The sequence below is a fragment of the Carlito syrichta genome, unplaced genomic scaffold (genome assembly GCF_000164805.1).
Source record: "Carlito syrichta isolate Samal-C Ts95f unplaced genomic scaffold, Tarsius_syrichta-2.0.1 Scaffold304589, whole genome shotgun sequence".
Classification (NCBI taxonomy): Eukaryota; Metazoa; Chordata; class Mammalia; order Primates; family Tarsiidae; genus Carlito; species Carlito syrichta.
In genome coordinates, this window is record NW_007248685.1 from 12,755 (window position 1) to 24,148 (window position 11,394).

The following is an 11,394-nucleotide window of genomic DNA, read 5'->3' on the forward strand; positions in this document are numbered from 1 at the left end:
ACATCTTAAAAACACTCAAAACCTGTCCTCAGAGGTCAGGTCCACGCTGGCCATCCCTGTGATAGCCCCTGGCCCCACCGCCCACTGGAGCCCCTCACAGAGGCTCCTGACACCTGAACACACACCCATGGGGACCGTAGTGCCCATCCCCACTTGAGGACAGGGGCCCCCCAGTGCCTGCAGCTGGTGGTCACCCATGCCACCCTACCTCCTCAGAGGACCTTAGCACTGGCAGGATGTGCGACATAGGGTGCTGGCTTCTGGGGATGGCGGGCGAAGGCTCAGGCCTGCCCCAAGATGGCCAGATCCACCCACACCTGCAGCAGGCCACACACGGAGAAGCCCAGAGTCTCCACAAATAGGGCCGAGGCGTTGGACATGTAGGTGACATGGCCCGCCACACCTGTGAAGGCCAGGACACCCTGCACCTAGTCCGCAAAGCTGCACCCCTGCCGGATGTGGTGAGGGTCGAAGTCAGCACCAGACACATGTAGGTGGAGAAGCCATCAGCATTCTGCATTCTCCAGATGTCCCTGTACCGCAGGATGTAGGGCACCACCCTGCCGAAGACCACGGCCCCGGCCACCTCCCAGAGACCAGCCGGTGCAGCCACAGGACCAGGAGCCAATCCAGGCCCTCGGCCTCTATCCCATATGTGCGCACCGCGGCTGGTGGGACCTGCTCTCACAGGCTGAGGTCACCGCAGGGGGACGGCCACCTCTGCATGCTGCCATCCACGCCAGCTCCACCCGTGGGGCCAGTGCCCTCACTGGTGCCCTGTTCCTCTCTATGCTTTTCAAGTGTTTCACAAACACCCTTGTTGACACCCCTGTTGGGTGTCAGATCAATTACTGGGCCACCCTGTGTGTTGGTTTCTGGGTCTGCCTAGCAATGAGGTGACACACAGGTAGTGTATGTTAGACACAAACCTGGAATTTGCACATGCTCCGTACATAAACCCTTAAGCCTGGTGCCCACGGTGAGCCCTGCAACCCAGATGCCCACATGGCTGACCACTCGGGGCATTCTCCTGTGTGGTGCCATCAGCCCTGTCTTTGCCCTCTTCAGTGCAGCCAGTGCCACGTGGGCTTTTGGTTTCAGACCACTGGTGGCGGAACCGTGCTGGACATCCTGCCCAGGGTTCCAGAGACTGACACTTGGGAGTTCCCCCGGTAGTGAGAATACTGGCTGTCAGGAGCAGCCGGCCCCCATGGCCCACGCCTGTCATTCCCGTACTTTGGGAACCAGAGATGAGAGGATTGCCCGGGTCCGGGGTTTCAAGACCAGCCAGGGCAACTCAGTGAGACCTCATCTCTACAATAAATTAGAAAGAAAATTAGCCAGGTGCAGTGGCACATGCCTGTGATCTCAGCTACTTTGCACAGTGAGGGTGGGAGGAGGGCTCTCGCTCCCTGGGTGTGTGGGGGTGCTGGGGGGGGACAGGCCTGGCCTGTGGTCAGCCTGAGCTGCTAGAAGGCTTCCCTGAGCTGGGAGTCCCCCGGCCCTGGGTGCTGCCTGGCCATCCATCTGACTCTATCCTCTGGGACCTGTGAACGGTGGACAGCAGTCTTCCTTCGCTGCTGCCTGGGGCCTGCATCCAGGTGCCCCCACCCCTCCTTCAGGGGCACCCTGGGCTATCCCAGACCTGGGGAAGGTCGACTTTCTGACCTTGGGGCCTGGGTCCCAGGGACGCCGGCCTCAGAGTAGCTGAAGGAAGGTGTGGGCCGGGGGCAGTGGGTTGAGCCATCCAGCCTGGGGTTTCCCTTCTGGGGGACAGTGACTGGTCAGCATGGGCCGGGGAGCTGGGTGCCATGCCCCTGCCCCACATCCATCCAGTCTGGAGCCCTCTGTGGGTAGCACCACCCTCAGCCCCTGCCGCCCCATCGCATGGTGGCAGGACCCCTCCCTCCCAGCACTGGCTCCTTGGGGTGAGTGGGCCGCCCCCTGTTCCCTACCTCTGCACCCTCTTGGGGCCCCCTTATCCCCACCCAGGAAGACCTTCCAAGAAGAGAACGCGCAACACGTGTGTCCATTTATTTCAAGACGAAGCACAGACATATCCCCAGATTGGGAGGGGGGGAGACGAGGACACGGGTATAAAAAATTGGAAACAAAACCATCAGTCACAGCTCGATGGCGCCGTCACGACATGGCTTAAGGCTCCGTACATATAGACCTACATATACACGCTGACACACACGCACATACACGCACACGCAGAGGGAAGCCGACACAGGGGCTGAGGCCGGACACGCCTGCCCACCTGCAGCCTACCTGGAATATTGCATGGAGTTTATTAAAAAAGTGGAAAATGGGAAGACAGCATTGGTCTGAGCAGTGGCGACCTCGGGGACCCGGGAGGCGGAACACGGGGCAAGCCAGTCCCCGGTCCTGCATCTGCCCCAGCAAGCAGACCCATCTGTGTCCAGGCTGCGGGGACATGGAGATTCCAGAACCTTCTACACTGGGTCCCCATCAAACAGAACATGCCAGGGTGAAAAAGCCAAACATCCTCCCTGGGGCAGCCCCACCCTGTCCCCAGGAGGCCCGGGCCTCAGGGCATAGCAGGGCACTCCTGGCCCCTGAGGGCTCCCGGCTGGCTCCTCCAAGCCTCCCACCCACCGCCCGCCCCTGGGGCGTAACCCCCCAGAGCCCGGGCCCTCGAACCACGGATGCGTTGACCCCATGTGGTAAGCAAAGGCTGGACTGGGAAGGTCGGGGCGAGGTGACCAGGCATGTGCGCAAGCTCCATTTGGCTTTAGCGTTAAGGCGGGTGCTGGGCCGAGGGCCCTGTGGCGCCCTTGCGGTCCCCAGGTCCCTCCTGCGGTCCTTCTGCGCCTGGGCCCCGTCATAGAGGCCGGGCCTCCCTGCCTCCACAGGGCAGGTTAAAGTGCTGGGTGCCTGGGGGAGGGCTCGGGGCTGGCCAGGAGTTCTGCGGGCAATGACCCCGCTGCCTCTTATTTGAGAACGTAGTTGACAAACAGCTGACACGCCAGGAACACGCAGAGCAGGAACCAGGAGCGGGGCCCCTGCAGGAGGCCTGGGACCGGCGTCTGGGCAGCCCGCTCCGTGCAGCTCAGCATGGCCGACAGGTGCCTGCAACGACAGGGGACATGTGGTAGGGGCTGTGCTGGGGCCAGCAGGGTCTGCCCTCCCGCAGGCTGAGAGGGGTGTCCCTGGATGCCCACCAGGTGCTGGACATGGAGTGGAGATGGGGCAGGAAGGTGCATCTGGTTTTATTATTATTATTATTATTATTTTTGAGTTGGTGTCTCACTCTATCACCCAGACTGGAGTGCAGCGGCTGCTCCCGGCCACCGCAGCCTTGACCTGCTGGGCTCCGGCAATCCTTCCGCCTCAGCCTTCCGAGTAGCTGGAACTACTGGAGTGCGCTACCACTCCCGGTCAATTTTGATTTATTGTAAAGATGAGGTCTCGCCAAGTTGCCCAGGTGGGTCTCGAACCCGTGGGCTCAGGCAATCCACTCACCTCAGCCTCCCAAGTCGCAGGATTACAGGCTGAGTCACTGAGCCCGGCTGTATCTCGTTTTAGAGACGCTGGTGCCAGTGGGGATGGGGGCCCATTAGGGGGAGGGCTCCGGGGAGCAGTGGCTATGCTGGGCTTCCTGGGACACTTTCTGGGGAGGGAGATCAGGGCTGGGGGTGCTGGCCTCTTGCCACCTCCCTCCCACCCCTGAGGCTATGGCTGAATTGCCCTCCTCCCCAAAATCATATGTTGAAGTCTAGTCCTCTGTGATGGTCCGAGCAGACGCGCCTGCCCTGGACTCTGGCATCAGTCATGGGTCTGGGGGGCAGCGGGAGTCTCTGGGAGCCTGGCAGCAGGCCTCCTCACAGGAAGGCATCCTTCCCATCTCTTTCCCCGCTCAGCCTCGCAGGCATGGCGGCTCTGCCGCGGGTCCAAGGAAGGGCAGCGGCCTCCCAGGCAGGCCTCGCTGGCCACAGCTGTGCCCGCCGTCCTGGCCCTGCCTCCTGTGCCCACGCCCTGCACCCAGCAGAGGTGAGTGTGCTCCCGCCAGGGCCTGAGGGGACCCCGGGGGCACCACTCTCAGCCCCATTTTACAGAGGGGAGACTGAGGTGGGCCAGGGCTGGACGCCCTGGCTGCTGAGGCCCTCAGGCTGGCTCTGGACCCAGAGGGACCCTGTGTTCTGCTCCGCCTCTGTGGCATCATGCTAGGGGTGGCCACCAGGGGAACTTGCCACCCCCCCATCCTCCTGCAACCAGTCCTCTGAGCTGCGTGCCCAGGTGTGGGTGAAACCCAGAGCCCAGGTGGCCCTCTGGCTCCGTGCACCTGGGGGTCTCTGCTGAGAGCCACACCAGGCCCAGGCAAGGCCAGTGCGGTCCCCGAGGCTCCAGCGAGTCTCAGGCATGGGGTCTACCTGGCAGGACCAACTCACGTGTTCAATGCAGCCCCCACAAAGGAACCCCGGGCACTCCTTCTGGCTGTCACCCTGTAGACCTCTGCAGGCCCTGTGAGTTCTAGCTCCCATGATCCCCTGGGCCACAGCCTCCCTGGCACCCCTGGCGTCCCTGGCCTCCCTCCCCGGTCTCCTTCCCTCCGGACCTTCCCGCCTACCAGGCCCACCTATGCAGCTCCTGCTGGGCCTCGCGGATGGACAGGATGGCCCCGTGCAGGGCCTGCAGTCGCTGTGCCTCTTTCCTGCACCGAGGGCACGGGCTGTCGCTGCCTGGGGCAGTGGGGGCGGGGGAGACAGAGGGGAGAAGCTGAGTGAACGGGAGGTGGGGGCTGGCGTGGGCGTCAGGGTCACATGGGCTCGGCCCCACCCACCTCATGGGAAACCCACAGAGCCAGGGGACAAACACAGGGAGGCCGGGAAGGGGCGCTGAGGACATCCGGGGGGAAGACCCCAGCTCAGCTGGCCTCCAACAAGCCTGGGTGACCGATGTGACCAAGGTGTGGTGTGTCCACTGCAGGAAGACACGGGCAGTCGGGAGACACCACTGCCCGGTGAGAACAAAGATGTGGGTGCCCCGGGGGGTGCAAGACCAAAGGGGCAGGCGGGGACGCAGGCCCCCTCCTCCCCTGTCCCATCACGCCCCTGGAGGACCCCTGGGCTGCTCCGGATGCTGAGTGGGCTGAGTCCACCAGGAGGACCATCAGGTGGGCAGAGAAGCCTCTCTGCCAGGGAGGCCACCCCACCCTCCCGGCCAGGCCCGAGGGAGGACCCACCAGGGCCAAAGTCGCCGTCCTGCTCCTCGTCCGAGAGCTCGGGGCAGGACTCAGGCGTGGAGCTGCTGCTCTCGGTGACCTGGCTGTGGCCCGAGGGCTGGTCGCTGGCCTTCCGCAGCTTCCGGTCTGGGCCGGGCCTCTGCAGAGAGGAGAGTCACTGCAGCCCAGAGCCTACCCGCACCTGCCTGCCCACGGGAACACGGCTGCCAGGCCACGTGGAGAGGTGGCCGGCAGTGGCCAGCAGGGGCTCGAGTCTCGGCCCGGCACAGCCTGGCATGGTCACAGCCCCCTCTGGGCCTGTTTCCTCATTGGCTGACACCTCGCAGGGGTGAGCGCCAGGGAGGTTGCGCAGACAGGCCTGCCTCGTGACACACAGGTGACGCTAGGGGCCGTGGGTGGTTCTGATGCCTGAGCCAAGAGGGCAGGTGAGGCTCAGGTCGCTGAAAAGCTAGTGGGTTCATGAGAACCCGGACGTTCAGGGCTGCCCATGCCGAGGGACGTCTGAGGAGGGACCGGCAGGTGTGGCCTAGGCATCCACCCAGCAGTGACTTGGCTGGCAGGGAGCCCCAGACACAAACCCGCTCCCAGGGGTGAGAGAAGCAGTCTGGACTGGGGGACACCACGTGACAGCTGGCCTGGGGGCCAGGACACCATCAGGTGGGGCAGGTGGGGTCAGAGCCAGGGAAGGTGGGTTTGGACACAGGTGACCCCCCACGACCACCTTGGGACGGTTCTTGAGGCATGGTGAGGCTGAGGCAGACTTCCAGGCTAGGGGGAGGAAGCAGGGGACAGCGGGTGGCGGGGGATGGGGGTGGGGGTGGGGGGTTGGACACCTGTTGGGGATGGGCTGGAGAAGCTGAGGAGTGGCTGGGGAGGAGGGGGCTGGAGCCAAGAGGAGGTCGAAGGGGTGGACGGTCTGAGGTGGAGGGGTGGTCATTGCCTGCAGACAGAGGGGCAGCAGGTGGGGACCCGCCTCCCCAGGGGGCATCTCCCTCCTGCTTCTCCTCCCCAGGGGGTGTCTCCCTCCTGCTTCTCCTCCCCAGGGGGTGTCTCCCTCCTGCTTCTCCTCCCCAGGGGGCATCTCCCTCCTGTTTCTCCTCCCCTGGGGGCGTCTCCCTCCTGCTTCTCCTCCCCAGGGGGCGTCTCCCTCCTGTTTCTCCTCCCCTGGGGGCGTCTCCCTCCTGCTTCTGCTCCCCAAGGGGCATCTGCCTCCTGCTACTCCTTCCCTGGGGGCGTCTCCTTCCTGCTTCTCCTCCTCAGGGGGTGTCTCCCTCCTGAGGCTTATGCCCCTGGGCAGGCAGAGGGCAGGGCACACGCCAGGAGGAAGTCCTGAGAAGTCCCTCTGTGTGTGGCCCCATCCTCACCAGTGAGATGAACAACCTCCACCCTGCCTGCCGGGTGAACGCCGGCCTTGCCTCTGCACACAACAGGTGTGATTTGGCACACCTGGAACACGGACAGGTGAGTCGGTGAGTGAGGCACCCCCTGGTGGCCACCCCTGGCATGGCACCACAGAGGACATCTGGTCCACCAACTTCACCTTGTCCCAGCAGCTCCTCCCCACCCCTCCCTGGGGCCTCCCCACCTTCCCTTCCATCCTTCCCATACCCAAGGTCTGTGCAGGCGCCGTCCTCTCACTCCTCCCCCACCACTGGGCAAGGCCCCAGGCTGACCCAGCCTCAGTTTCCTCACCAGTGGGATGGGACCATGTGGCCACTAGTTTGTCAATGAGCAAGGAGCCAGGAGACCCCTGGCACAGCACGCCCTACATCGGGGCGCCCCGAACTGAGCCTCCTGCAAATCCAGGTATTCCAGGTCCCAAAACAGGCGGGGAAGGGGAGGCTGGAGCTGGAGGAGGTCCCCCCTGGGATCCAGGGCTAGGAGGGTGACCATGGGGCCAAGGAACAGTAGGGTGAGGGCGTGGATGACGGCCACACCTACAGCCAGGAGCAGCCCTGGGCGGAGGGGTGAGACGGGAGTGCTGACCTCATGCCTAGGCCCCGGGCTGCCCAGGAAGGCGGTCTGGCGGGCCACGGCCACACGTCGCAGGGTGTGCAGGACACCGTCTTGCTCAAACTGGGCGATGTCTTTCTGGGGGTCCCAGGGGCTGCGGCTGGAGGGTCCAGAGGCATCGTGGGCAGAGGCAGTGGCCCCCAGGTCAGGGCTGTCCTGGCCCCGCCCTCAGTCTCCCACTGTCCACACCCCATGCGGTAAGGGTGGGGATAGGGGATGTGGGGGCTCGTCTGACCCTCCCTCCCCCCACCAGCTCCTCCAGGGCTAAGGCAGGAAGGGAAGCCCGAGGCCCCCAGGACCTCCTGGGGTCCATGCCGGGCATGGGTCACCCAGACATCCACAGGCCCAGCCCCCCACGGCCCCAGGACTGCCACCAGCTGCACTCACTCCTCATGTAGGTAGCGCCACTCCTGGGAGACGGGGTCCAGGTGGAACAGCCGCGGCCTCCAGGGCGCCAGGCCCTGCTGGCGCTCACGGCCACGCTGCCGCTGGGCCTCCTCCAGTGCAAACTTCTCCTGTGTGGCCCGGTGCTGATCACCCTCGCTGATGGCCCTGGTGACGTGCTGCCAGAGCCTGGGGGCCAGCGCAGCACCCTGAGCCCCGGCAGTCTGGAACACGGCCCCTCGGCACTGTGGGGAGGGGGCTGGCGGGAGGCTCACCCCCAGCGCAGAAACCCGCGTGGGTCACCTGCCGGCCGTGAGGAGTGGAGCAGGCCTGCCCTTCTCCAGGCCCCACCTCCTGCGAGGGGACGACTCCGGGGACCCGCTCATGGGACCCTGGGCACGGCGGGCCTCACCTCTCAGACTCCAGATCCGTCTGTTCCTCCAGCAGTACCGTGTGGCGCTTCAGCCTCTGCACGCGGACCTCGCCTCTCGGACTCCAAAAGAGCTCGGGGCTGCTGCTCCCCTCCTCCTTGATGAACACGTCCCGGTCCTGCCCCAGACGGCAGGTGCGGTCAGGGGTGCTGGCCCGCAGTGACCACCCAGTCACGCCAGCCCCAGGGACGGCTCCTTACCCAGTGACCCATGAGGTTGGCCAGGACGTCCTCTCCCAACATGATCCTTCCCGAGATCTGGTTGATGCTGGTGTTTCCCCCAAAGAACGGCTGCAGGGCACATGCCGGATGGGGCGTGGGTGGGCGAGGATCCCCCAGAGCCCACAGAATGTCTGGCTCTCACAGAGTGCCCAGGACACTCTCCCCGATGCCTCCCTAAGCTGCAGGATGCAGGGGCCCCGCCTGGGGCCTGTCCCGGTCCGCTGTGTGGCCTGCAGGCAGCCCTTGCCCTCTCTGGGCTACGTCTGTGCTGCAGGATGCTAGGAGCTGCTCTCCCCCATGGCCACTTTCTTGGGGAGACCTGCTGGGGCACGGGACAGTGGGAGGGGTCCCCAGGCTCGCTCTGTCCCTGGCTGAGCCCTGCACCTTGCTGTCCCAGGCTACAGCCGGCGCTACCTTAAGCTTGAACTCCAGCTCAGCCCGGAGGTTATTCTTTGCACACTCGATGGTCACCTTGCCGCCCAGCTCCATGGTCATCGTGCCATACAGGAGTCCTGCAATGCAGCCGGTGGAAGGGTCAGGCCACCCGCCCTGCTGACCCCTGGTGGGCCCGTGTCGGTTGCCAGGAGGGCGAGAGGGGACCAGAGAGGATAGGAGCTCCCGGGAGCACAGCCTCACATGGAGGGGCTTGTGGGGGACACAGAGGCAGAGACGGCCTGGTCCCTCAGTGACCATGTCCCCCAGGAAGGGGACTCCGTGCTCGCCAGGGCCTAGGGGTTGCCTCCTGTTCCAGGCTCCCAGGAGCCTCCCGCCCCCTGCGAGATGCGTGTCACAGCCTCACTGGGCTCTGCCATTCCTGTTCTAACATCCATTCCCCAGGGCAGTGCCCAGCATGGAGGGGGCACCAGGACCCAGGATGAGACCCAGCGTAGAGTGGGCAGCCAGTGCCCAGGATGATGCCCAGGACAGAGTGGGCGTCAGCGCCCAGGATGGTGTCCAGCAACAAGTGGCACCAACACCCAGAACAGCATCCAGCACGGAGCAGGCACTGCACCCACGATGAGGCCCAGGACAGCGGGCACCGGCGCCCAGGATGGCACGCAGCACAGAATGGGCACCAGCACAGGAGATGATCCCCGAGACAGAGTGGGCGTCAGCCCCCAGGATGGCATCCAGCCCAGAGTGGTCACCAGCACCCCGAACAGGACCCGGCATAGAATGGGCACCAGTGCCCAGGACGACGCCCAGAACTCTTGAAAACATGAATACGTCTTTTTTCCAACCAATGAAGGGAAGAACGCATCCTCCCTCCCTGGCCAGCGGGGCAACGCCCTCTAGCAGAAGCACCGCTGTCCCCCGTCCAACACTTCCACTCGGAAACATTTAGCGACGCGGGGTAGGGTTCATCTCTCTCAAGAACGGAAAGCAAGACAGGCTTTCTTCAGTAGCCGAGGCTTGAAGCCCACCAAGGCCCTCCACGGGGTTGGTCAGATGCCGTGGCCTGCACCGTGGGAAAGGAGACAGTTCAGAGGAACAGGCCAGATCTCTGTGCCATTCTGGGGGTCTCCGGCCTCCGTGGAGACACGAGAAAGCCAGAGCAGCGGGTGGCTCCAACCCTTCACCGGGGCCAAGAGACATGAGATAACTCTGACCGCACCTCGTTTTGTAGTTCCAACTTTGGAACCAGTTAGATGTTTTAAGTATAAAAAATTATAAGAAAATTTTAAAAATCAAAAATGGGCCGGGCATGGTGACCTGGAGGCTCAGGCCTGTCATTCCAGCATTTTGGGAGGCAGAGGTGAGAGGACTGCCTGAGCCCGTGGGTTCGAGACCAGCCTGGGCAACATGGTGAGATCTCGTCTCTACCATTAAATTTAAAAATTAGCTGAGTGTGGCAGCACACGCCTGTAGTTCTAGCTACTTGGAAGGCCGAGGCGGAAGGATGGCTGGAGCCCAGTGGGTCGACGCTAGGGTGGCCGTGAGCTTTCCACTGCACTCCAGCCTGGGCAACGGAGTGACACTCCGACTCAAAAAATCAAGTATCAAAAAAAAAAAAAAAATCAAAAAGAAAATGAAAGAAAAAACCTGAATGGGGTATCGGTGAGTGGCATAGTCTCAGAGGGCAACTCTTCCAGGTGACTTTAAAAATCCCAGCAGGGCCAGGCGTGGTGGCTCACACCTGTCATCCCAGCACTCTGGAAGGCCGAGGCAGGAGGATTGCTTGAGCCCAGGAGTTCGACACCCACCTGGGCAACACAGCGAGACCTCATCTCTATAAAAAATAAAGTAAAAACTTAGCCAGGCATGGTGGCCCAAGGCTACAGTCCCAGCTACTGGGGAGGTTGAGGCAGAAGGATCACCTGAGTCCAGGAGGTCGAGGCTGTGGTGAGCCGTGATCATGCCACTGTGCCCCAGCCTGGGCGACAGAGTGAGACCCCGACTCAAAAAAACCAAATGGAATTACTCACCTTTGAGAGGTCATGGACAAGTGAGCGTGAGACCGAGACCATCAAACAAATACGAACCACGGGGATCTAACACCCAGCTGGCCCCTCACCTTTGCAGTGGGCGAAAGGCATGGTGAGCAGGTAGTCCTCTGCACGGGGCAGCAGGGTGAGCGTGGCCTTGCCATCCAGCAGGGCCGACAAGGAGTTCCCTGCAGAGACAAGAGGCAGCGGAACCCAGGAGGGCAGACAGACTCAGGTACCCGGGGCCAACGCTGAAGCTGGGTCTGAGCTCCTCCCGGCACCTCTGGATATGTGAATGTGGGGAAGCCCCTTAACCTCTCTGAACCCCAGACTCCATCAAAGCCCTGTCCAGTTTTCATGGGACCTCTGTCCCGAGAGGTTGTCCAACTTGCACATCGGAATGATTCATTGCAGTTCCTAGGCCAGGGCCTCTCAGGCCTGGGAGCCTTTCGAAGTATCCTGAGCCCCTGGAATCTTTTTTTTTTTTTTTGAGTCAGAGTCTCACTCTGCTGCCCAGGCTGGAGTACAATGGCATGCTCACGGCCACCGAGGCCTTGACCTGCTGGGCTCCGGTGATCCTTCTACCTCAGCCTTTCAAGTAGTCAGAACTACAGGAGTGCACCACCATGACCAGCTAATTTTTTGATTTATTGTAGAGATGAGGTCTTGCCAAGTTGCCCAGGCTGGTCTCGAACCCATGGTCTCAGGCA

The 11,394-nt window shown here is 63.0% G+C and overlaps 1 protein-coding gene and 1 pseudogene across 1 annotated transcript in view; both read right to left on the reverse strand.

Moving 5' to 3' along the window:
- Positions 1–212: 212 nt before the first annotated feature.
- Positions 213–944, reverse strand: LOC110595820 (annotated as a pseudogene).
- Positions 945–2,957: 2,013 nt separating this feature from the next.
- Positions 2,958–11,394, reverse strand: part of OSBPL5 (oxysterol binding protein like 5) — a 29,484-nt gene continuing 21,047 nt past the window's right edge. The window contains exons 13-21 of the mRNA XM_008060305.2: positions 10,774–10,872; positions 8,673–8,770; positions 8,238–8,327; positions 8,019–8,155; positions 7,610–7,795; positions 7,196–7,322; positions 5,206–5,348; positions 4,604–4,702; positions 2,958–3,096 (exon numbers count right to left, since the gene is read on the reverse strand). Coding sequence (XP_008058496.1) covers positions 2,958–3,096; positions 4,604–4,702; positions 5,206–5,348; positions 7,196–7,322; positions 7,610–7,795; positions 8,019–8,155; positions 8,238–8,327; positions 8,673–8,770; positions 10,774–10,872 — 1,118 coding nt within the window. The remainder of the gene's footprint in view (positions 3,097–4,603; positions 4,703–5,205; positions 5,349–7,195; positions 7,323–7,609; positions 7,796–8,018; positions 8,156–8,237; positions 8,328–8,672; positions 8,771–10,773; positions 10,873–11,394) is intronic.